Source organism: Rana temporaria, chromosome 4 (assembly GCF_905171775.1).
Source record: "Rana temporaria chromosome 4, aRanTem1.1, whole genome shotgun sequence".
NCBI lineage: Eukaryota > Metazoa > Chordata > Amphibia > Anura > Ranidae > Rana > Rana temporaria.
Window position 1 is genome coordinate 14,003,026 of NC_053492.1, and position 24,005 is coordinate 14,027,030.

A 24,005-nucleotide genomic window follows, 5' to 3' on the forward strand; every position below is an offset into this window, starting at 1 on the left:
CCCCCGCACCAGACGCCGACGCCCTTCCGCAGCCCCCAGACCAGACGCCGACACCCTTCTGCAGCCCCCGCACCAGACGCCGACGCCCTTCTGCAGCCCCCGCACCAGACGCCGACACCCTTCTGCAGCCCCCAGACCAGACGCCGACACCCTTCTGCAGCCCCCGCACCAGACGCCGACGCCCTTCTGCAGCCCCCACAACAGACGCCGACACCCTTCTGCAGCCCCCGCACCAGACGCCGACACCCTTCTGCAGCCCCCGCACCAGACGCCGACACCCTTCTGCAGCCCCCGCACCAGACGCCGACACCCTTCTGCAGCCCCCGCACCAGACGCCGACGCCCTTCTGCAGCCCCCACAACAGACGCCGACACCCTTCTGCAGCCCCCGCACCAGACGCCGACACCCTTCTGCAGCCCCCGCACCAGACGCCGACACCCTTCTGCAGCCCCCGCACCAGACGCAGACACCCTTCTGCAGCCCCCGCACCAGACGCAGACACCCTTCTGCAGCCCCCACACCAGACACCGACACCCTTCTGCAGCCCCCGCACCAGACGCCGACACCCTTCCACAGCCCCCAGACCAGACACCGATACCCTTCTGCAGCACCCTTCTGCAGCCCCCGCACCAGACACCAACACCCTTCTGCAGCCCCCGCACCAGACGCCGACACCCTTCTGCAGCCCCCGCACCAGACGCCGACACCCTTCTGCAGCCCCCGCAACCAGATGCCGTCACCCTTCTGCAGCCCCCGCACCAGACGCCGACACCCTTCTGCAGCCCCCGCACCAGACGCCGACACCCTTCTGCAGTCAAGAAGGATTACTCTAAACCCCAGTCCTCCAACGCACACGCCCTTTTAGGAACTAACAGGTGCTGGCTCTGCAACGAACTAGGAAGAAAAAATCCTGGACGGCCTCACACCGTTGAAAGCATCTTTATTGATATCTTGTGTAGCAGATGAAATCCAATACAGTAACTTCATGTTACAGAAAACAGGAAAAGCTACCGACGCGTTTCACACCGTATGAAGGTGCTTAATCATAGCACCTTCATATGCTGCTATGATTAAGCACCTTCATACGGTGTGAAGCGCGTCGGTAGCTTTTCCTGTTTTCTGCAACATGAAGTGACTGTATTGGATTTCATCTGCTACACAAGATATCAATAAAGATGTCTTCAACGGCGTGCATCCATCCATGTTTTTATTTTTCTTCCTACCCTTCTGCAGTCCCCGGACCAGACGCCGACACCCCTTCTGCAGCCCTTGGACCAGACACTGACACCTTTATTCACCCCCAAATACAGTGCCGCACCTGATATTACCGACTTCTAGAGATTATTTTAGTGCCATAGAACCGCCCTCCTCTACAGCCCCCCAAACACAGTGCTGGCCCTGATACCAACGCCCCCCAAACATCGTGCCGGCACGGTTACTGAAAGCCCTCTAGCACACGGAACATAGAGTTGGCCCTGAAACTACTACTAGAAGGAATTCCAGTGCCAGTGCACAGCACCACTCTACACCCTCAAACAGTGCCAGACCCGAAACCGACAAAACAAGGGGCTGGAGCGAATACTACAAACTACTAGAAGTTATTCAAGGCCCATAGCACAGCATCACTCTATAGCCCTGAACCTGACACCACTTCCAGGAGTCAATGGGCACCTCTTTCAGGATGGCAGCCTCAGCTATTACAGGCATTCATTTGACAGGTTCTCTTTAAAGCCGATGTTATGAAGGTTCCGACCACATAAAAGGCCCACGGCATGACGGTTCTGGTATTTCTGTCCTCTCCGCTCCAGCTTCAAGATTCTCCAGGAGAAGTCAAGCAGAGTAATAAATAAGGGTGAAGCACAGGGCGAGCCTGGAGGGTGGCGGGGGGTACGGACTGCCCTGCTTCTGCGCTCAATAGTCCATTTCACACTCTTCACTGTCACACCATTCAGACGGAGTGTCTGTGCCGAAGAAGCGGTCCCCGAAATTACCTGCGGAAGAAACATTGTACGTTATAGAAGACTGGCCATAAACCAATCCACGCACTGTAGAGCAAAGAAAATGGGGGGGGGGAGGAGCTAAATCAACGACTACCCCCTCCCCCAAGCGAGTGGTCACTCACCGATGCCCGGGATGATGTGGAATTCCTGGTTGACGCGTTTATCCACAGCGGTGGTGATGATTCGCACTCGCGGGAAGGCGTACGCCACCGAGTGTACTCCCATCTCCGCCATCAGCAGTGAGAGTAAGAAGATCTTCTCCTCCTGTACGTCGTGATCCTGTGGACAAGACACACGTATGACATATAATACCAGACACTGGGATCTATACACCTCGACCAATCTAGGGAATATCGGTACCAATCACTAATTTCCCGGGATGATAAATATACCCATATTCCTATTTAACCACTTAAGCCCCGGACCAATATGCTGGCTAAAGACCCAAGGGGTTTTTACAGTTCGGGACTGCGTCGCTTTAACAGACAATTGCGCGGTCGTGCGACGTGGCTCCCAAACAAAATTGGCGTCCTTTTTTCCCCACAAATAGAGCTTTCTTTTGGTGGTATTTGATCACCTCTGCGGTTTTTATTTTTTGCGCTATAAACAAAAATAGAGCGACAATTTTTAAAAAAATGCAATATTTTTTCCTTTTGCTGTAATAAATATCCCCCAAAAACATATATAAAAAAAAATTTTTCCCTCAGTTTAGGCCGATACGTATTCTTCTACCTATTTTTGGTAAAAAAAAAAAAAAATTGCAATAATCGTTTATCGGTTGGTTTGCGCAAAATTTATAGCGTTTACAAAATAGGGGATCGTTTTTTTGCATTTTTATTTTTTTTACTACTAATGGCGGCGATCATCGATTTTTTTTTCGTGACTGCGACATTATGGCGGACACTTTGGACAATTTTGACACATTTTTGGGACCATTGTCATTTTCACAGCAAAAAATGCATTTAAATTGCATTCTTTATTGTGAAAATGACAGTTGCAGTTTGGGAGTTAAACACAGGGGGCGCTGTAACATTTAGGGATCACTGTGTATGTGTTTACTAGTGTAGGGGGGTGTGGCTGTAGGACTGACACCATCGATCGAGTCTTCCCTATAAAAGGGATCACTCGATCGATGCGCCGCCATAGTGAAGCACGGGGAAGCCGTGTTTACATACGGCTCTCCCCGTTCTTCAGCTCCGGGGAGCGATCGCGACGGAGCGGCTATAAACAAATAGCCGCGCCGTCGTCCCGGATCGCTCCCCGAGCGGACCCGACCTCCGCATGTACCGGGGGGGGGGGTCCTGATCGGACCCCCCACCCACGTCTGGGCAGGCATGTACAGGTACGTTGATGTGCCTGTCCGTGCCATTCTGCCGATGTAAATGTACATGAGGAGGTCGGGAAGTGGCCAAATCCTCATAGAGACCGCCCAGATATTTACCCCTATAAAATCAGACCATCTTTATGCAGCTTAGTTATGGACAGATGTTAATTGTAGAGAACTATTGACAATATTCTCTTAATTTGATTACTCAGGAATTAAAATATAAATGGGCAAGAAGAATATACAATATATAAACTAGATCCTTCATCCCCCTAATTATTGCTCTAGCCTTTTTCCCTGAGCCCCACAGCAACTAAGTAGCACACAGTGTTCTACACACACAGCTAGATCTGACGTCCATATCTGTCCCCTCCTGGAGTGGCGATAGAAGACGGGGCCATATTTATTCCAGAACACTGGAGGTCAGAGAAGCAGAGATCTAGGACAGCTAGTACTGGAGGGGAGGTTTGGACTGACCCTGTCACAGACGCACCACACACCCAGAGCGTCCCCTTACCAGAAGAACTCGGATTGCCATCATCGCCGCGATGGATTCTTGATCACAAAGGATTCTTGATCCTCCCTAGAGATGCACCCTCAGAGATTCCACCATAAAGGATTCCCGATAATCCATAGAGATATCTCCACAACAAAGGATTCCTGATCCTCCGTAGAGATGCCTCCTGGGAGGATTCCCCCACCAAGGATTCCTGATCCTCCCTCACAAAGGATTCCTGATCCTCACTAGAGATGCCTCCTGGGAGGACTCCACCACAAAGCATCAGGTCCGGCACTATATTTGTGGGTGAATAAGGGTGTCAGTGTATGGTGCGGGGGCTGCAGAAGGGGTGTCCGCGTCTGGTGCGGGTAAGGATTCCTGATCCTCCCTAGAGATGCCTCCTGGGGGGACTTCACAACAAAGCATTCCTGATCCTCCGTAGAGATACCTCCTGGGAGGACTCCGCCACAAAGGATTTCTGATTCTCCATAGAGATGTCTCCACAACAAAGGATTCCTGATCCTCCCTATAGATGCCTCCTGGGGGGACTCCACCCCAAAGGATTCCTGATCCTTCGTAGAGATATCTCCTGGGAGGACACCACCACAAAGGATTTCTGATTCTCCATAGCGATGCCTCCTGAGAGCACTCCACCACAAGGGATTCCTGATTCTCCATAGAGATCTCCACAACAAAGGATTCCTGAACCTCCGTCGAGATACCTCCTGGGAGGACTCCACCACAAAGGATTACTGATCCTCCCTAAAGATGCCTCCTGGGTGGACTCCAGTACAAAGGATTCCTGATCCTCTGAGGTTTCCTCCTATTGAGGATGTTGCCTGGACACCTCAACCTTCCACAAAAGGAGAGTAGGGGATCGAAAGCACCCATGTTTGAGTCACAAGCTTGCGAGAACCCATCCTCTCCCGCACCTTTGCGAGAACCCATCCTCTCCCGCACCTTTATTCCTGCACAAATCCACAGCTTGCTTAATCTGTAGGCCTGTTATACCCCAATGGAAATGGCCGAGAGGGGTATAGGCAATACAGAACGGGGAACTGTAGGGAATGCCTGGACATCTGACGCATTTCGCACTAGATCTAGTGCTTAACCATAGCTATGATTAACCGCTTCCCGACCGCCGCATGTATCTACGTCGGCAGAATGGCACGGACAGGCACATTGGCGTACCTGTCGGGGGTCCGATCGGGACCCCCCCCCCTGGTACATGCGACGGTCGGATTCCCGCGGGGAGCGATCCGGGACGACGGCGCGGCTATTCGTTTATAGCCGCTCCGTCGCGATCGCTCCCCGGAGCTGAAGAACGGGGAGAGCCGTATGTAAACACGGCTTCCCCGTGCTTCACTGTGGCGTTGCATCGATCGAGTGATCCCTTTTATAGGGAGACTCGATCGATGACGTCCATCCTACAGCCACACCCCCCTACAGTTGTAAACACACACTAGGTGAACCCTAACTCCTACAGCGCCACCTGTGGTTAACTCCCAAACTGCAACTGTCATTTTCACAATAAACAATGCAATTTAAATGCATTTTTTGCTGTGAAAATGACAATGGTCCCAAAAACGAAAATTCGGAAATTCGTGAATTATGAATTTTCAGATTTACGAATTTTTTATTTACGAATTTTCGAAAATTTGAATTTACGAATTTTCGTATTTCCGTTTTTTTTACGAATTTCGGAAATTCGGATTTTCGGAAATCCGAAAATTCGAATTTAGAATTTTTCGAAATTTCGAAAATTGAAAAAATGTTTCAAATTTCGAATTTTTCAATTTCCGAATTTCGAATTTTCGTATTTTCGAAAAATTAGAAATTCGAAAATTGAAAATCGTATTTCCGAATTTTCGTATTTCCGAATTTTCGTATTTCGAAAATTGAAAAATTTGAAAGTCGTATTTCCAAATTTTCGTATTTCCGAATTTTCGTATTTCGAAAAATTTGAAAATCGAAAATTGAAAAATTCAAAATTCGAAAATTGAAAAATTCGAAATTCGAAAACTGAAAAATTCGAAATTACGAAAATACAAAATTTCTCCATTTTCGAATTTAAATTTTTTTCACTTTTCCAATTTTTCAGAAATTTTTCAATTTGAAAATTGAAAAATTCGAAATTTCGAAAATTGAAAAATTCGAAAATTGAAAAATTCTAAATTCAAAAATTCGAAATTTTTTCGAAAATTGAAAAATTCGAAAATTAAAAAATTCGAAATTCAAAAATTGAAAAATTCGAAATTTCGAAAATTGAAAAATTCGAAATGTCAAAAATTCGAAATTTCGAAAATTCGTAAATTTCCGAAAATTCTTTTTTTTTTTTCGTTTCATTCGTTTTTTGCTTTTTCGGAAATCCGAAAATTTCCAGAATTTACGAAAAAAGCAAAAAATGAGAAAAAAATATTGTGTTTTCAAAATTTACGAATTTACGAAAAAATTAAAAAAACGAATGAAACAAAAACGGATTTTTTTTTTCGAATTTCCCGAATTTACGAAAAAATAAAAAAAACAAAAATAACAAACGAAAAAAACGAATTTTTTGGCAGTGCACATGTCTACTTTTAGCCACATCGGTTGTTATGTTTGGATAGCCGATTGCCGGCTGTAAACAACGGTACCGGGATGATGCAGGCATCATCCCGGTATAACCCCCGAAAGCCGAGGACTAGATCTAGTGCGAAACGCGTCAGCTGTCCGGGTTTTTGTATTGTGTGCTGCGACTTGTAGTGCTGTTCCTAATTCAATAAAAGGCAACCATTGTTCAGAGAGCGGCTGTCCAGGAACATCCTTTGTTCCAGCTCCCTCAATTGCTCATGGGGTTTGGGTACAGTCCTTCTTGGCCTACTGACCGTAGCAACCGATTTGGATAAGGACACCTACTGCCCCATCGGGGGTATGAAGAAAAGGCCCAAAGCATGGAACTAAACCCTACAAAAGGAGATTCTTCAGGCACATCCCATCACCTACGGACACTAGCTAAAAAACTGGGGCTTAGCTGAACTAGGAGGGGTTGTCTGGGATTCCTGTGTCTGTCCCCCTGAAGGTGGCAGCATAACCCATATAGTCATGAATATGAAGTCCTCTGTGTCCTGTGGTTTAGGATTAGGATAACAGTGTGCGACTGTGCTGGGGCATTCGAGTGTAAGCTCCTCTGTCCTGACGGACTCCATGTTCTTTGTGCAGCGCTGCAGTATATGTCAGAGCTATGTAAATGTAGAATAGTGAAAGAAAACTTTGTAAAGCAGACAAAATCAGTAGCAAGCCAGGCATTTCTTAAAACATCTTTAATTCATCAATAGAAAGTTGCTGGAAAGGGGACAGTTATGGCAATGTATGATTGGAGGATGAGAGATGCCGCACCCCATGGGGCGATGCGGCACCACAAAATGGTATTATCAAAAGGCTGAAATCGGTGTATGACCAGGAGGAGAGCTGCAGCGTTATATCACAGGAAGATGTGGAAGTATCGCTGGTTAGGCATCTCTCTGCCCTCCACAACATCGCTGAGGATCCTTGCCGAGGCATCGCCGATTTCCACCAGTAAGAGACCTCTTGTGCTGCACCCAGAAACCGCCGCTACACCCGCAGAACACCACACTGCACCGGCAAAACCACATCGGTGGCTTTAAAAAGGGACCAGTCAAAACCATGTGGTAGCTGACAAATCAGCCGACTACCAAACACGTTTCTAGTGCCAAAGCACAGCACCCCCTCTCCAGCCTGGGCAGCCTTCTGCAGCCCCCGCGCACCAGACGCCGACGCCCTTCTGCAGCCCCCGCACCAGACGCCAATGCCCTTCTGCAGCCCCCGCACCAGACGCCGACACCCTTCTGCAGCCCCCGCACCAGACGCCGACGCCCTTCTGCAGCCCCCGCACCAGACGCCGACGCCCTTCTGCAGCCCCCGCATCAGACGCCGGCACCCTTCTGCAGCCCCCGCACCAGACGCCGACGCCCTTCTGCAGCCCCCGCACCAGACGCCGACACCCTTCTGCAGCCCCCGTCGACACCCAGACGCCGACACCCTTCTGCAGCCCCTGCACCAGACGCCGACACTCTCCTGCAGCCCCCGTACAAGACGCTGACACCCTTCTGCAGCCCCCGCACCAGACGCCGACACCCTTCTGCAGCCCCCGCACCAGACACCCTTCTGCAGCCCCCGCACCAGACGCCGACACCCTTCTGCAGCCCCCGCACCAGACGCCCTTCGGCAGCCCCGCACCAGACGCCGACACCCTTCTGCAGCACCCGCACCAGACGCCGACACCCTTCTGCAGCACCCGCACCAGACGCCGACACCCTTCTGCAGCACCCGCACCAGACGCCGACACCCTTCTGCAGCACCCGCACCAGACGCCGACACCCTTCTGCAGCACCCGCACCAGACGCCGACGCCCTTCTGCAGCACCCGCACCAGACGCCGACGCCCTTCTGCAGCCCCCGCACCAGACGCCGACGCCCTTCTGCAGCCCCCGCACCAGACGCCGACACCCTTCTGCAGCCCCCGTCGACACCCAGACGCCGACACCCTTCTGCAGCCCCTGCACCAGACGCCGACACTCTCCTGCAGCCCCCGTACAAGACGCTGACACCCTTCTGCAGCCCCCGCACCAGACGCCGACACCCTTCTGCAGCCCCCGCACCAGACACCCTTCTGCAGCCCCCGCACCAGACGCCGACACCCTTCTGCAGCCCCCGCACCAGACGCCCTTCGGCAGCCCCGCACCAGACGCCGACACCCTTCTGCAGCCCCCGCACCAGACGCCGACACCCTTCTGCAGCACCCGCACCAGACGCCGACACCCTTCTGCAGCACCCGCACCTGACGCCGACACCCTTCTGCAGCCCCCGCACCAGACGCCGACACCCTTCCGCAGCCCCCAGACCAGACGCCGACACCCTTCTGCAGCCCCCGCACCAGACGCCGACACCCTTCCGCAGCCCCCAGACCAGACGCCGACACCCTTCTGCAGCCCCCGCACCAGACGCCGACGCCCTTCCGCAGCCCCCAGACCAGACGCCGACACCCTTCTGCAGCCCCCGCACCAGACGCCGACGCCCTTCTGCAGCCCCCGCACCAGACGCCGACACCCTTCTGCAGCCCCCAGACCAGACGCCGACACCCTTCTGCAGCCCCCGCACCAGACGCCGACGCCCTTCTGCAGCCCCCACAACAGACGCCGACACCCTTCTGCAGCCCCCGCACCAGACGCCGACACCCTTCTGCAGCCCCCGCACCAGACGCCGACACCCTTCTGCAGCCCCCGCACCAGACGCCGACACCCTTCTGCAGCCCCCGCAACCAGACGCAGACACCCTTCTGCAGCCCCCACACCAGACACCGACACCCTTCTGCAGCCCCCGCACCAGACGCCGACACCCTTCCACAGCCCCCAGACCAGACACCGATACCCTTCTGCAGCACCCTTCTGCAGCCCCCGCACCAGACACCAACACCCTTCTGCAGCCCCCGCACCAGACGCCGACACCCTTCTGCAGCCCCCGCACCAGACGCCGACACCCTTCTGCAGCCCCCGCAACCAGATGCCGTCACCCTTCTGCAGCCCCCGCACCAGACGCCGAAACCCTCCTGCAGCCCCCGCACCAAACGCCGACACCCTTCTGCAGTCAAGAAGGATTACTCTAAACCCCAGTCCTCCAACGCACACGCCCTTTTAGGAACTAACAGGTGCTGGCTCTGCAACGAACTAGGAAGAAAAAATCCTGGACGGCCTCACACCGTTGAAAGCATCTTTATTGATATCTTGTGTAGCAGATGAAATCCAATACAGTAACTTCATGTTACAGAAAACAGGAAAAGCTACCGACGCGTTTCACACCGTATGAAGGTGCTTAATCATAGCACCTTCATATGCTGCTATGATTAAGCACCTTCATACGGTGTGAAGCGCGTCGGTAGCTTTTCCTGTTTTCTGCAACATGAAGTGACTGTATTGGATTTCATCTGCTACACAAGATATCAATAAAGATGTCTTCAACGGCGTGCATCCATCCATGTTTTTATTTTTCTTCCTACCCTTCTGCAGTCCCCGGACCAGACGCCGACACCCCTTCTGCAGCCCTTGGACCAGACACTGACACCTTTATTCACCCCCAAATACAGTGCCGCACCTGATATTACCGACTTCTAGAGATTATTTTAGTGCCATAGAACCGCCCTCCTCTACAGCCCCCCAAACACAGTGCTGGCCCTGATACCAACGCCCCCCAAACATCGTGCCGGCACGGTTACTGAAAGCCCTCTAGCACACGGAACATAGAGTTGGCCCTGAAACTACTACTAGAAGGAATTCCAGTGCCAGTGCACAGCACCACTCTACACCCTCAAACAGTGCCAGACCCGAAACCGACAAAACAAGGGGCTGGAGCGAATACTACAAACTACTAGAAGTTATTCAAGGCCCATAGCACAGCATCACTCTATAGCCCTGAACCTGACACCACTTCCAGGAGTCAATGGGCACCTCTTTCAGGATGGCAGCCTCAGCTATTACAGGCATTCATTTGACAGGTTCTCTTTAAAGCCGATGTTATGAAGGTTCCGACCACATAAAAGGCCCACGGCATGACGGTTCTGGTATTTCTGTCCTCTCCGCTCCAGCTTCAAGATTCTCCAGGAGAAGTCAAGCAGAGTAATAAATAAGGGTGAAGCACAGGGCGAGCCTGGAGGGTGGCGGGGGGTACGGACTGCCCTGCTTCTGCGCTCAATAGTCCATTTCACACTCTTCACTGTCACACCATTCAGACGGAGTGTCTGTGCCGAAGAAGCGGTCCCCGAAATTACCTGCGGAAGAAACATTGTACGTTATAGAAGACTGGCCATAAACCAATCCACGCACTGTAGAGCAAAGAAAAGGGGGGGGGGGAGGAGCTAAATCAACGACTACCCCCTCCCCCAAGCGAGTGGTCACTCACCGATGCCCGGGATGATGTGGAATTCCTGGTTGACGCGTTTATCCACAGCGGTGGTGATGATTCGCACTCGCGGGAAGGCGTACGCCACCGAGTGTACTCCCATCTCCGCCATCAGCAGTGAGAGTAAGAAGATCTTCTCCTCCTGTACGTCGTGATCCTGTGGACAAGACACACGTATGACATATAATACCAGACACTGGGATCTATACACCTCGACCAATCTAGGGAATATCGGTACCAATCACTAATTTCCCGGGATGATAAATATACCCATATTCCTATTTAACCACTTAAGCCCCGGACCAATATGCTGGCTAAAGACCCAAGGGGTTTTTACAGTTCGGGACTGCGTCGCTTTAACAGACAATTGCGCGGTCGTGCGACGTGGCTCCCAAACAAAATTGGCGTCCTTTTTTCCCCACAAATAGAGCTTTCTTTTGGTGGTATTTGATCACCTCTGCGGTTTTTATTTTTTGCGCTATAAACAAAAATAGAGCGACAATTTTTAAAAAAATGCAATATTTTTTCCTTTTGCTGTAATAAATATCCCCCAAAAACATATATAAAAAAAAAATTTTCCCTCAGTTTAGGCCGATACGTATTCTTCTACCTATTTTTGGTAAAAAAAAAAAAAAATTGCAATAATCGTTTATCGGTTGGTTTGCGCAAAATTTATAGCGTTTACAAAATAGGGGATCGTTTTTTTGCATTTTTATTTTTTTTACTACTAATGGCGGCGATCATCGATTTTTTTTTCGTGACTGCGACATTATGGCGGACACTTTGGACAATTTTGACACATTTTTGGGACCATTGTCATTTTCACAGCAAAAAATGCATTTAAATTGCATTCTTTATTGTGAAAATGACAGTTGCAGTTTGGGAGTTAAACACAGGGGGCGCTGTAACATTTAGGGATCACTGTGTATGTGTTTACTAGTGTAGGGGGGTGTGGCTGTAGGACTGACACCATCGATCGAGTCTTCCCTATAAAAGGGATCACTCGATCGATGCGCCGCCATAGTGAAGCACGGGGAAGCCGTGTTTACATACGGCTCTCCCCGTTCTTCAGCTCCGGGGAGCGATCGCGACGGAGCGGCTATAAACAAATAGCCGCGCCGTCGTCCCGGATCGCTCCCCGAGCGGACCCGACCTCTGCATGTACCGGGGGGGGGGGTCCTGATCGGACCCCCCACCCACGTCTGGGCAGGCATGTACAGGTACGTTGATGTGCCTGTCCGTGCCATTCTGCCGATGTAAATGTACATGAGGAGGTCGGGAAGTGGCCAAATCCTCATAGAGACCGCCCAGATATTTACCCCTATAAAATCAGACCATCTTTATGCAGCTTAGTTATGGACAGATGTTAATTGTAGAGAACTATTGACAATATTCTCTTAATTTGATTACTCAGGAATTAAAATATAAATGGGCAAGAAGAATATACAATATATAAACTAGATCCTTCATCCCCCTAATTATTGCTCTAGCCTTTTTCCCTGAGCCCCACAGCAACTAAGTAGCACACAGTGTTCTACACACACAGCTAGATCTGACGTCCATATCTGTCCCCTCCTGGAGTGGCGATAGAAGACGGGGCCATATTTATTCCAGAACACTGGAGGTCAGAGAAGCAGAGATCTAGGACAGCTAGTACTGGAGGGGAGGTTTGGACTGACCCTGTCACAGACGCACCACACACCCAGAGCGTCCCCTTACCAGAAGAACTCGGATTGCCATCATCGCCGCGGCCCCCGTGGACACCGTGCTGTCCATCAGAATGACATAATCTTCACTGATCTCCTTGGGCAGTCGCAGGTAATGGAGCTGCAAAGAGAACACAGAGAGGTGATGAGAGGGAGAAAGGAGGAGAGGGGAGGAATGGAGGAGAGGGGAGGAATGGAGGAGAGGGGAGGAATGGAGGAGAGAGGAGAAGTAGGAAGAACTGGGGAGTGCAGAACAATATAAAAAAAATGGAAGGAGAAAGGGAAGATAAGAGACGAGAGGAAGAGAAGAGAAAAGAGACGAGACGAGACTAAGAGAAGAGAAAAGAGACGAGACGAGAGTAAGAGAAGAGAAGAGAGGAGACGAGACGAGACGAGAGTAAGAGAGGAGACGAGACGAGAGTAAGAGAAGAGAGGAGACGAGACGAGAGTAAGAGAAGAGAGGAGACGAGACGAGAGTAAGAGAAGAGAGGAGACGAGACTAAGAGAAGAGAGGAGACGAGACTAAGAGAAGAGAGGAGACGAGACTAAGAGAAGAGAGGAGACGAGACTAAGAGAAGAGAGGAGACGAGACTAAGAGAAGAGAGGAGACGAGACTAAGAGAAGAGAGGAGACGAGACTAAGAGAAGAGAGGAGACGAGACTAAGAGAAGAGAGGAGACGAGACTAAGAGAAGAGAGGAGACGAGACGAGACGAGACGAGAGTAAGAGAAGAGAGGAGACGAGACGAGAGTAAGAGAAGAGAGGAGACGAGACGAGACGAGAGTAAGAGAAGAGAGGAGACGAGACGAGACTAAGAGAAGAGAGGAGACGAGACGAGACTAAGAGAAGAGAGGAGACGAGACTAAGAGAAGAGAGGAGACGAGACGAGACGAGAGTAAGAGAAGAGAGGAGACGAGACGAGACTAAGAGAAGAGAGGAGACGAGACGAGACTAAGAGAAGAGAGGAGACGAGACGAGACGAGAGTAAGAGAGGAGACGAGACGAGAGTAAGAGAAGAGAGGAGACGAGACGAGAGTAAGAGAAGAGAGGAGACGAGACTAAGAGAAGAGAGGAGACGAGACTAAGAGAAGAGAGGAGACGAGACTAAGAGAAGAGAGGAGACGAGACTAAGAGAAGAGAGGAGACGAGACTAAGAGAAGAGAGGAGACGAGACTAAGAGAAGAGAGGAGACGAGACTAAGAGAAGAGAGGAGACGAGACGAGACGAGAGTAAGAGAAGAGAGGAGACGAGACGAGAGTAAGAGAAGAGAGGAGACGAGACGAGACGAGAGTAAGAGAAGAGAGGAGACGAGACGAGACTAAGAGAAGAGAGGAGACGAGACGAGACTAAGAGAAGAGAGGAGACGAGACTAAGAGAAGAGAGGAGACGAGACGAGACGAGAGTAAGAGAAGAGAGGAGACGAGACGAGACTAAGAGAAGAGAGGAGACGAGACGAGACTAAGAGAAGAGAGGAGACGAGACGAGACTAAGAGAAGAGAGGAGACGAGACTAAGAGAAGAGAGGAGACGAGACGAGACGAGAGTAAGAGAAGAGAGGAGACGAGACGAGAGTAAGAGAAGAGAGGAGACGAGACGAGACGAGACGAGAGTAAGAGAAGAGAGGAGACGAGACGAGAGTAAGAGAAGAGAGGAGACGAGACGAGACGAGAGTAAGAGAAGAGAGGAGACGAGACGAGAGTAAGAGAAGAGAGGAGACGAGACGAGACTAAGAGAAGAGAGGAGACGAGACCAGAGTAAGAGAAGAGAGGAGGGGAAGAGAGGAGACGAGACGAGACGAGAGTAAGAGAAGAGAGTAAGAGAAGAGAGTAAGAGAAGAGGAGACGAGAGGAAGAGAAGAGAGGAGAGGAGGGGAATAGAGGAGGAGACAAGAGGAAGGGAAGAGACGAGAGGAGACAAGACATGAGGATGGGAAGAGGAGAGGAGAAGGGAAGAGACGAGAGGAGACAAGAGAAAGAAAAGAGAGGAAGAGAAAGAAAAGAGAGGAAGAGAAAGAGGAAGAGAAAGAGGAAGAGAAAGAAAAGAGAGGAAGAGAAGAGAGGAGGCGAGAGGAAGAGAAGAGAGGAGGCGAGAGGAAGAGAAGAGAGGAGACGAGACGAGACGAGAGGAAGAGAAGAGGGGAAGAGAGGAGAGGAGGGGAAGAGAGGAGAGGAGGGGAAGAGAGGAGGAGACAAGAGGAAGAGAAAAGAGGAAGGGAATAGGAGAGGAGACAAGAGGAAGGGAAGAGACGAGAGGAGACAAGACATGAGGATGGGAAGAGGAGAGGAGAAGGGAAGAGACGAGAGGAGACAAGAGAAAGAAAAGAGAGGAAAGAGAAGAGAGGAAGAGAAAGTAAAGAGAGGAAGAGAAAGTAAAGAGAGGAAGAGAAAGTAAAGAGAGGAAGAGAAAGTAAAGAGAGGAAGAGAAGAGAGGAGGCGAGACGAGAGGAAGAGAAGAGACGAGAGGAAGAGAAGAGACGAGAGGAAGAGAAGAGAGGAGACGAGAGGAAGAGAAGAGAAGAGAGGAGACGAGAGGAAGAGAGGAGACGAGAGGAAGGGAAGAGAAGAGAAGAGAGAGGAGAGGAGACGAAGAGACGAGAGGAAGAGAAGAGACGAAAGGAAGAGAAGAGACGAGAGGAAGACAAGAGAGGAAGAGAAGAGAGGAGACGAGAGGAAGAGAAGAGAGGAGAGGAGACGAGAGGAAGGGAAAAGAAGAGAAGAGAAGAGAGGAGACAAAGAGACGAGAGGAAGAGAAGAGAGGAGACGAGAGGAAGGGAAAAGAAGAGAAGAGAAGAGAAGAGAGGAGACGAAGAGACGAGAGGAAGAGAAGAGACGAAAGGAAGAGCTGAGACGAGAGGAAGACAAGAGAGGAAGAGAAGAGATGAGAGGATGGGAAGAGAGGAGAAGGGAAGAGAAAAGGATGAGAAGAGGGGGAAGCGAAGAGAAGAGGGGGAAGGAAAGAGAAGAAGAGGGGAAAGGAAAGAGAAGAAGAGGGGGAAGGAAAAAGAAGAAGAGGGGGAAGGAAAAAGAAGAAGAGGGGGAAGGAAAGAGAAGAGGGGAAGGGAAGAGAATAGGGGGGAAGAATAGAATAGGGGGAAGGGAAGAGAATAGGGAGAAGGGACGAGAAGCGTGGAAGGGAAGGGAAGGGAAGAGAATATAAAAAAAAAAAAAATAGGAGAACATGTTCTCTTTCTAAGTCCGTCGGAATATCCAATGAAAAAAATTCCGATCGTGTGTACGAGGCATAAGAGAAAGAAAGGAGAGGAGAAAAGGAGGACAAGAGAGTGGGAAGAGGGAAGAGCCGGCCGGTTAATGGACGGTAACCCTGCTGACTAGACATATGACGCATATCTGAATCTCTGATCTGTGGGACAGACATCACTCAGAAGGGCAGAGTCTCACAAAATGGTCAATTGCCCCTCCCCCAACTCTGATTTTATGAGACCCCCATACAGGCTGAGATGTCTATACGATACACCCAGTACAACGAATTGGTTTATGATGGTACAGCATTGCATTCTTTATTGACAGCAACTCCAACAGAGGGCTTTTCTTCCCGATACCTGCAGGATATGTAATAATGCAGATGTGACAGGTTCTCTTTTCACCCCCCCCCCCTCCCCCGGGTCACATGTCTGAATATAGCAAAGTGCCATGTGTGAAGGGACGGTTTGCTGGCATACACCCACCTCGGGCTCTCCTGTGTTGTGATTGGTCTGGATGAGGATTTTGCCCAGGCGAATGTCTTTACACACTGCGGTCAGAGCCTGTTCCATGGTCTCCCCGGCCCGGAGGATGGACACCCCTGTGATCTGTAGGAGGACATAAAGAACAGTCAGAGCTCAGGGTGACCTATTGTCCAATGGGGAGCGGCTTCCAGGCCCTATGAGCTCCATACACTTACCATGTGGTCACTCCCTTTAGCACACACATACATTAAAGCCATTTCTTATACACACAAGGGAGGCAAACACTGAATATGGGGGTAATATGGAGCTCAGCAGTCACAACCCCAGTTTCTGGCTTGTGATTGGTTACACTCACCCTCTGACGATGGAACCTCTTCCCGTGATACGTGGTGCCCTGCGGGGTCTCCACCGTCACCAGCTGAGAAGAGAGACATTTGGCGTTATGCAACAAGATATGAGAAGGGGATAAACCCACCATGACACTTCCATACAATGATAGGGGGGTGCAGAGCCAGAGAACCCTGCTAGGGGGAGCCACACGCTGTGGAATTGGTGTTGGGGTGCGAACACCGCAAGCAAACTTATGCCCGCGTACACACGAGCCGAGAAAGTGAAGTTCAATGCTTCCGAGCATGCGTCAAATTGTTTTTCCGAGCATGCGTCGGAATTGCTACAGACAGATCGGATTTTTTTCCGTCGTAAAAATGGAGAACCTGGTCTCAATCTTTTGTGGGCGGAAATTCCGACAGCAAAAGTCCGATGGAGCGTACACACAGTCGTGATTTCCGACCAAAAGCTCACATCGGACTTTTCTTGTCGGAATTTCCGCCCACAAAACATTGAGACCAGGTTCTCCATTTTTCAGACAGAAAAAAAATCCGATCTGTCTGTAGCAATTCCGACACGCGAAATTCCGACGCATGCTCGGAAAAACAAATTTGACGCATGCTCGGAAGCATCGAACTTCACTTTCTCGGCTCGTCGTAGTGTTGTACGTCGCCGCGTTTCTTGACGGTAGAAAGTTCAGAGAACTTTTGTGTGACCGTGTGTATGCAAGCCAAGCTTGAGTGGAATTCCGTCGGAAAAACCAGCCAAGGTTTTTCCGACGGAAATTGCGACCGGGTATGCGCTCACACGTAGAATAGGGGGATGTACACACTGGCCCGGATTCAGAGAGCAATTGCGTCTGCGTAACCATAGTTACGCAGCGCAATTGCTTACTTGCGCCGGCGTAACGAGTTCTCCTGATTCAGAAAGCTCGTTACGCCGACTGCAGCCTAAGATATGCGTGGCATAAGGCTCTTATGCCCTCATATCTTAGGCTGCATTCTTACGTTGGCCGCTAGGTGGCGTTCCCGTTCTGCTCAGCGTATAGTATGCAAATTGCATACTAACGCCGATTCACAACGTTACGCGAGCCCTGCGTACGCAGTTTACGTCGTTTGCGTACGGCGGTTTTAGCGTAAGGCAGCCCCTGCTATTAGCAGGGGCAGCCAATGCTACGTATACCCGTCGTTCCCGCGTCTTGAAATTTGAAATTTACGTAGTTTGCGTAAGTGAATCGTGAATGGCGCTGGACGCCGTTCACTTTGAAGCAAATGACGTCCTTGCGACGTCATTTACCGCAATGCACGTCGGGAAAGTTTCCCGACGGAGCATGCGCTTTACGCTCGGCGCGGGAACGCGCCTAATTTAAATGATTCCCGCCCCCTACGGGATCATTTACATTAGGCGCCCTTACGCAGGGCATTTTTGAAGAGCGCCCACGCAAATTACGTGGCTACTGCTTCATGAATGAAGCGTAGCGCAAATAATTTGCGTAGGCGCAGGGGAAAAAGGGTACACTGCGCCTCCCGTAAGGAGCGCGCAGCTGTACCTGAATCTACCCCACTGTGGAAACGTAGTGCGTGTATTGCTCAGAGCACCACTTACATTAAGAGGTAGGAAGGAGAGAGCGTGCTCAATGAGAAGACGCATTAGGCGTTTGGAGTAGAAGATGAACTCATCTCGGTTGGTGTCTTTGTTCCTGGAGAAGGGGGGAGACAACAGGTAAGTACAAGGTGATAATGGGGGGGGGGGGGGTAATTTCTAGCACGGATGAACCGGTTCTCACCTGATGATGGTGTGCATTCCGCGCACTTGAGGCGTTTTCTGGAGGACACTTAGGGTTTCGGGAAGAGGCTGCCCCTGGTGGGCGGAGGCCAGAGCTGCCCTGATAACAGGAGAGACATGGAGGAGATTAGGCCCGATAACACACTGAAATCCACAGCAACCTCCCACCCACAGTCACCCTGCAAAGGGGAGGGGCTGAGAACACCCACGGTCTGTTACGCGGCCCCTGCGCCCACACGTGCGCAGAATGCTAACAGAGCGTCTAGCGCGCGGGAAGCAAGACAACGAGGCATGCTGGGAAATCCAACTATGCGCAGCTTTATCACACACTGCCCGACTCCACTGTACGCATTTCACACCCAGCGTCGTAGACGTGTACTCAGCAATCTGATTCACCCTCGTCATTCTCATACTGCACTGCAAATAAAAAAATTACCGTATATACTCGAGTATAAGCCGACCCGAATATAAGCCGAGGCACCTAATTTTACCACAATAAACTGGGAAAACGTATTGACTCGAGTATAAGCCTAGGGTGCCAATCTGCATGCCTCACTTTGCCTCACTGCGTCCATGTCCATGCCTCACTGCGTCCATGTCCATGCCTCACTGCGTCCATGTCCATGCCTCACTGCGTCCATGTCCATGCCTCACTGTGTCCATGTCTCACTTTGCCTCACTGTGTCCATGTGCATGCCTCACTGTGCCCATGCCTCACTGTGCCCATGTCTCACTGCGTCCATGTCTCACTTTGCCTCACTGTGTCCATGTGCATGCCTCACTGTGCCCATGCCTCACTGTGCCCATGTCCATGACTCACTGCGTCCATGTCTCACTGCGTCCATGTCTCACTTTGCCTCACTGTGTCCATGTGCATGCCTCACTGTGTCCATGCCTCATTGTGCCCATGCCTCACTGTGTCCATGTGCATGCCTCACTGTGCCCATGCCTAGACTTACATTTAACATGGGAGTCTATGGAAGAGGTGCCCGGCTTTGAATAAAAAAATTACCGTATATACTCGAGTATTAGCCGACCCGAATACCAGCCGATGCACCTAATTTTACCACAAAAACTGGGAAAACGTATTGACTCGAGTATAAGCCTAAGGTGCCCATCTGCATGCCTCACTTTGCCTCACTGTGTCCATGTGCATGCCTCACTGCGTCCATGTCCAACTTTGCCTCACTGTGTCCATGTGCATGCCTCACTGTGTCCATGTGCATGCCTCACTGTGCCCATGCCTCACTGTGCCCATGTGCATGCCTCACTGTGCCCATGCCTCACTGTGTCCATGTGCATGTCTCACTGTGCCCATGCCTCACTATGTCCATGTCCATGACTCACTGCGTCCATGTCTCACTGCGTCCATGTCTCACTTTGCCTCACTGTGTCCATGTGCATGCCTCACTGTGTCCATGCCTCATTGTGCCCATGCCTCACTGTGCCCATGTGCATGCCTCACTGTGACCATGCCTCACTGTGCCCATGCCTCACTGTGCCCATGTGCATGCCTCACTGTGCCCATGCCTCACTGTGCCCATGCCTCACTGTGCCCATGCCTCACTGTGCCCATGTGCATGCCTCACTGTGCCCATGCCTAGACTTACATTTAACATGGGAGTTTATGGAAGAGGTGCCCGGATTTGGAAAAAAAAATTGGTGCTCCCCAGCTGTAGGTCCCCCGGACAGCAAACTTTGCACACTTGTAGATGAGAACGACAGGATCCAGGGTACCTACGGCCGGTACCGGGTCCCCAAAATTACTGGAGAAATGACTGTTTAACATGGGAGTCTATGGAAGGGGAGCCAGAATTTGAAAAATCGGTGCTCCCAGGCCGCAGGTCCCCCGGACAACAAACGTTGCACACTTGTAGAGGAAGAGAGGGGCTACATGTGCGCCCAGTTCGGGGTCCAGGGGACCTACGGCCGGCACCGGGTCCCCAAAGTCCAGGAGATCAGGCGCAAAAAGATGACTCGAGTATAAGCCAAGGGGGGCAATTTTAAGCACAAAAAAAAATGTGCTGAAAAACTTGGCTTATACTCGTGTATATGGTAACTGGTTGATGGAACCATTGAGAATGCATTATTCTACAGGAGACTGTAAGGGGCAACATTTCATGGGGGGGGGGGCTTGACTAATGTTAGAAGAGATGACTACCTGCTCATTAAGTAGCAGATAAGCGTGGTATTACATAAAATGCACCACAGACTGGTAAGCTGCAATGTATTACATATTTTTTTGGTGTTGGGTTTAGATGCACTTCAAATGTTCAGAAGGTCCTACGTGGCATCTGTCCAGGATTGGCGCTTAACCACTTCCCTACCCGCCCATAGTCAAATGACGTCCACAGATGGAATCTCCCATCCTGGGTTGACGTCATATGACGTCCTGGGCTTCCCGGCCGTCTAGGGGGCGCTCGGGACCCGGTGCGTGTGCCCGGCCTCCGCGATTGCCCATGAAACACACAGATCCATGTCCTGTCAGAGGAGAGGAGACCGATGTGTGTTCCCAGTACAGAGGAGCACCGATTGGTCTCCTCCCCTTATGAGTCCCCTCCCCCTACAGTTAGAATCACTCCCTAGAGAACATACTTAACCCCTTCAGCGCCCCCTAGTGGTTACCCCTTCCCTGCCAGTCACATTTACACAGTAATCAGTGCAATTTTATAGCACCAATCGCTGTATAAATGTGAATGGTCCCAAAAATGTGTCAAAAGTGTCCGATATGTCCGTCGCAATAAAAAGTGCATTACTAGTAAAAAAAACTAAATAAAAATGCAATAAAACTATCCCCCATTTTGTAGACGCAATAACTTTTGCGCAAACCAATCAATATACACTTATTGCAATTTTTTTTTTACCAAAAATATATAGAAGAATACGTATCGGCCTAAACGGAGGAAAAAAAATAAATGAAAAAAAAAAAAAAAATTGTGATATTTATTAAATCAAAAAGTAAAAAAATATTGGCCCAGATTCAGGTAGCAATTGCGCCTGCGTAACCATAGTTACGCAGCGCAATTGCTGACTTGCGCCGGCGTAACGAGTTCTCCTGATTCAGAGAACTCGTTACGCCAACTGCAGCCTAAAATCTGCGTGGCATAAGGCTCTTATGCCACACATATCTTAGGCTGCATTCTTGCGATGGCCGCTTGGGGGCTTCCGTTGTGATCTGTGTATAGTATGCAAATTGCATACTAACACTGATTCACAACGTTGCGCGAGCCCTGCGTACGCAAATTACGTAGTTTGCGTACGGAGGTTTTCGCGTAAGGCTGCCCCTGCTATTAGCAGGGGGGCAGCCAATGTTACGTATACCCGTCGTTCCCGCGTCGCGAAATTTGAAAGTTACGTAGTTTAATTGTGTAAGGCGCTGGACGCCATTCACGTTCACTTTGAAGCAAATGACGTCCTTGCAACGTCATTTGCCGCAATGCACGTCGGGAAAGTTTCCAGACGGAGCATGCGCTCTACGCTCGGCGCGGGAACGCGCCTAATTTAAATGATTCCCGCCCCCTACGGGATCATTTAAATTGCGCGCGCTTACGCCAGGCATTTTGCCAGCGCGCCCACGCAATTTACGGAGCTACTGCTCCGTGAATCAAGGGCAGCGCAGTAAATTTGCGGGGGCGCAGGGAAAAAACGTTGCCCTGCGCCTCCGTAAAAAATGCGCAAATCTACTTGAATCTGGGCCATTGTGTTTTTTTCAAAATTGGCACTCTTTTGTTTACAGCGCAAAAAAAAAAAACGCAGAGGTGATAAAATACCACCAAAAGAAAGCTCCATTTGTGGGGAAAAAAAGGACGCCAATTTTGTTTGGGAGCCACGTCGCACGACCGCGCAAATGTCATTCAAAGTGCGACAGCGCTGAAAACTAACAATTGGTCTGAGCAGGAAGTGGGCAAAAATGCCCTGTATGGAAGCAGTTAAAAGCCTCCCGTTTTCATCAAGAGATCAGATTCTAACTCAAAACTTGGCTTGTTTAGGATCTTCACGTGTCAATTTATCGCTTTCTAATATTTATTTCATAGCTCCTCCTCTAAATAACCTTCACTATGAGCAGAGGTTGTTTTCCTTATCAACTGGTGGAGAATGCGGGCAAAATATGGCACACACTATACTCCGTATATTAGAACACAGCACACTGTATATTAGAGTACACACAGGATCATATCATTTTTGTTTTTATATATATGGCACACGGTATACTCTGCATAGCCAAACACACACAGTATCATATGCATTTCATATATATATGGCACACGGTATACAGTATCTCAAAAAAGTAAGTACACCCCCTCACATTTTTGTAAATATTTTCTTGTATCTTTTCATGTGACAACACTGAAGAAATGACACTTTGCTACAATGTTGTGTAGTGAGAGTACAGCTTGTATAACAGTGTACATTTTCTGTCCCCTCAAAAAAACTCAACACACAGCCATTAATGTCTAACAAAAGTGAGTACACCCCTAAGTAAAAGTGTCCAATATTTTGTGTGGCCACCATTATTTTCCAGCACTGCCTTAACCCTCTTGGGCATGGAGGTCACCATGGAGCTTCACAGGTTCCCACTGGAGTCCTCTTCCCCTCCTCCATGATGACATCACAGAGATGGTGGATGTTAGAGACCTTGCGCTCCTCCACCTTCCGTTTGAGGATGCCCCACAGATGCTCAATAGGGTTTAGGTCTGGAGACATGCTTGGCCAGTCCATCACCTTTACCCTCAGCTTCTTTAGCAAGGCAGTGGTCGTCTTGGAGGTGTGTTTGGGGTCGTTATCATGTTGGAATACTACCCTGCGGCCCAGTCTCTGAAGGGAAGGGATCATGCTCTGCTTCAGTATGTCACAGTACATGTTGGCATTCATGGTTCCCTCAATGATCTATAGCCCCCCAGTGCCAGCAGCACTCATGCAGCCCCAGACCATGACACTCCCACCACCATGCCTGACTGTAGGCAAGACACACTTGTCTTTGTTCTCCTCACCTGGTTGCCGCCACACACGCCTGACACCATCTGACACCATCTGACACCATAAATACGTTTATCTTGGTCTCATCAGACCACAGGACATGGTTCCAGTAATCCATGTCCTTAGTCTGCTTGTCTTCAGTAAACTGCTTGTGGGCTTTCTTGTGCATCATCTTTATTTTATTTTTATTTTTTTTTTTTTTTTTTTTTTTTTTCCTTTACTTCAGGTTCCGCCTCCTAGAGTTTCTTTAGAGCGCTCAGCTTTCATTTTGCCGGCCACATAGCGTCTCTATTTGGTTTTACATCATTAGTAAAGGGATACTTTTAATTTGTTTTGTACTCTTTTTTTTTTTTTTTTTTTTTTTTTTTTTTAGTTCCTTGTTTTTTTTTCTAGTTTTTATTTGTTAGTTTTCTTATTTTTGTTTATGTATGTTTTTTTTTTTTTTTTTTTTAGTTTATTATGAGTACAAACACAATGTATTTTTCTATTATATTTCCCCTTCCCTCCCTCCCCCCCTATTGCCCCCCCCCCTCCTCACCAGATATGGCCACTTTATAGGGTTATATCAGGGATTTCTGTACCAGCCCTCAGATTTTCAGCATAGCTCCATGACCTCTTAAATTCTCTCCAATCATCCCATTTTTTGCTTTTACTTGTATCGTTCCCTTCCAGCCCATTCCTTAGATCTTCCATCCTGTATGTCTCTTCAACGGCGTCAATCCACTCCCATATCATAGGGCATTCTGTCTCTTGC

At 49.9% G+C, this 24,005-nt stretch overlaps 2 protein-coding genes across 6 annotated transcripts in view; both read right to left on the reverse strand.

The window, feature by feature from the left end:
• Positions 1 to 1,608: 1,608 nt before the first annotated feature.
• On the reverse strand, positions 1,609 to 3,866 carry LOC120935261 (uridine-cytidine kinase-like 1). The gene is made up of 3 exons (XM_040347414.1): positions 3,842 to 3,866; positions 2,123 to 2,279; positions 1,609 to 1,991 (listed from the first exon to the last, which is right to left on the reverse strand). Exons 1-3 carry the CDS (start codon positions 3,863 to 3,865, stop codon positions 1,912 to 1,914), a joined length of 261 nt encoding a protein of 86 aa, XP_040203348.1. The 5' UTR covers position 3,866; the 3' UTR covers positions 1,609 to 1,911.
• Positions 3,867 to 10,259: 6,393 nt separating this feature from the next.
• The window catches only part of LOC120935953 (uridine-cytidine kinase-like 1), a 41,422-nt gene continuing 27,676 nt past the window's right edge, over positions 10,260 to 24,005 (reverse strand). For all 5 annotated transcript variants that reach the window (XM_040347985.1, XM_040347986.1, XM_040347984.1 and 2 more), the window contains exons 9-15: positions 18,276 to 18,374; positions 18,095 to 18,188; positions 16,518 to 16,580; positions 16,163 to 16,285; positions 12,493 to 12,600; positions 10,774 to 10,930; positions 10,260 to 10,642 (exon numbers count right to left, since the gene is read on the reverse strand). In XM_040347985.1, the coding sequence (XP_040203919.1) occupies positions 10,563 to 10,642; positions 10,774 to 10,930; positions 12,493 to 12,600; positions 16,163 to 16,285; positions 16,518 to 16,580; positions 18,095 to 18,188; positions 18,276 to 18,374 (724 nt within the window). In that variant the 3' untranslated portion in view covers positions 10,260 to 10,562. The remainder of the gene's footprint in view (positions 10,643 to 10,773; positions 10,931 to 12,492; positions 12,601 to 16,162; positions 16,286 to 16,517; positions 16,581 to 18,094; positions 18,189 to 18,275; positions 18,375 to 24,005) is intronic.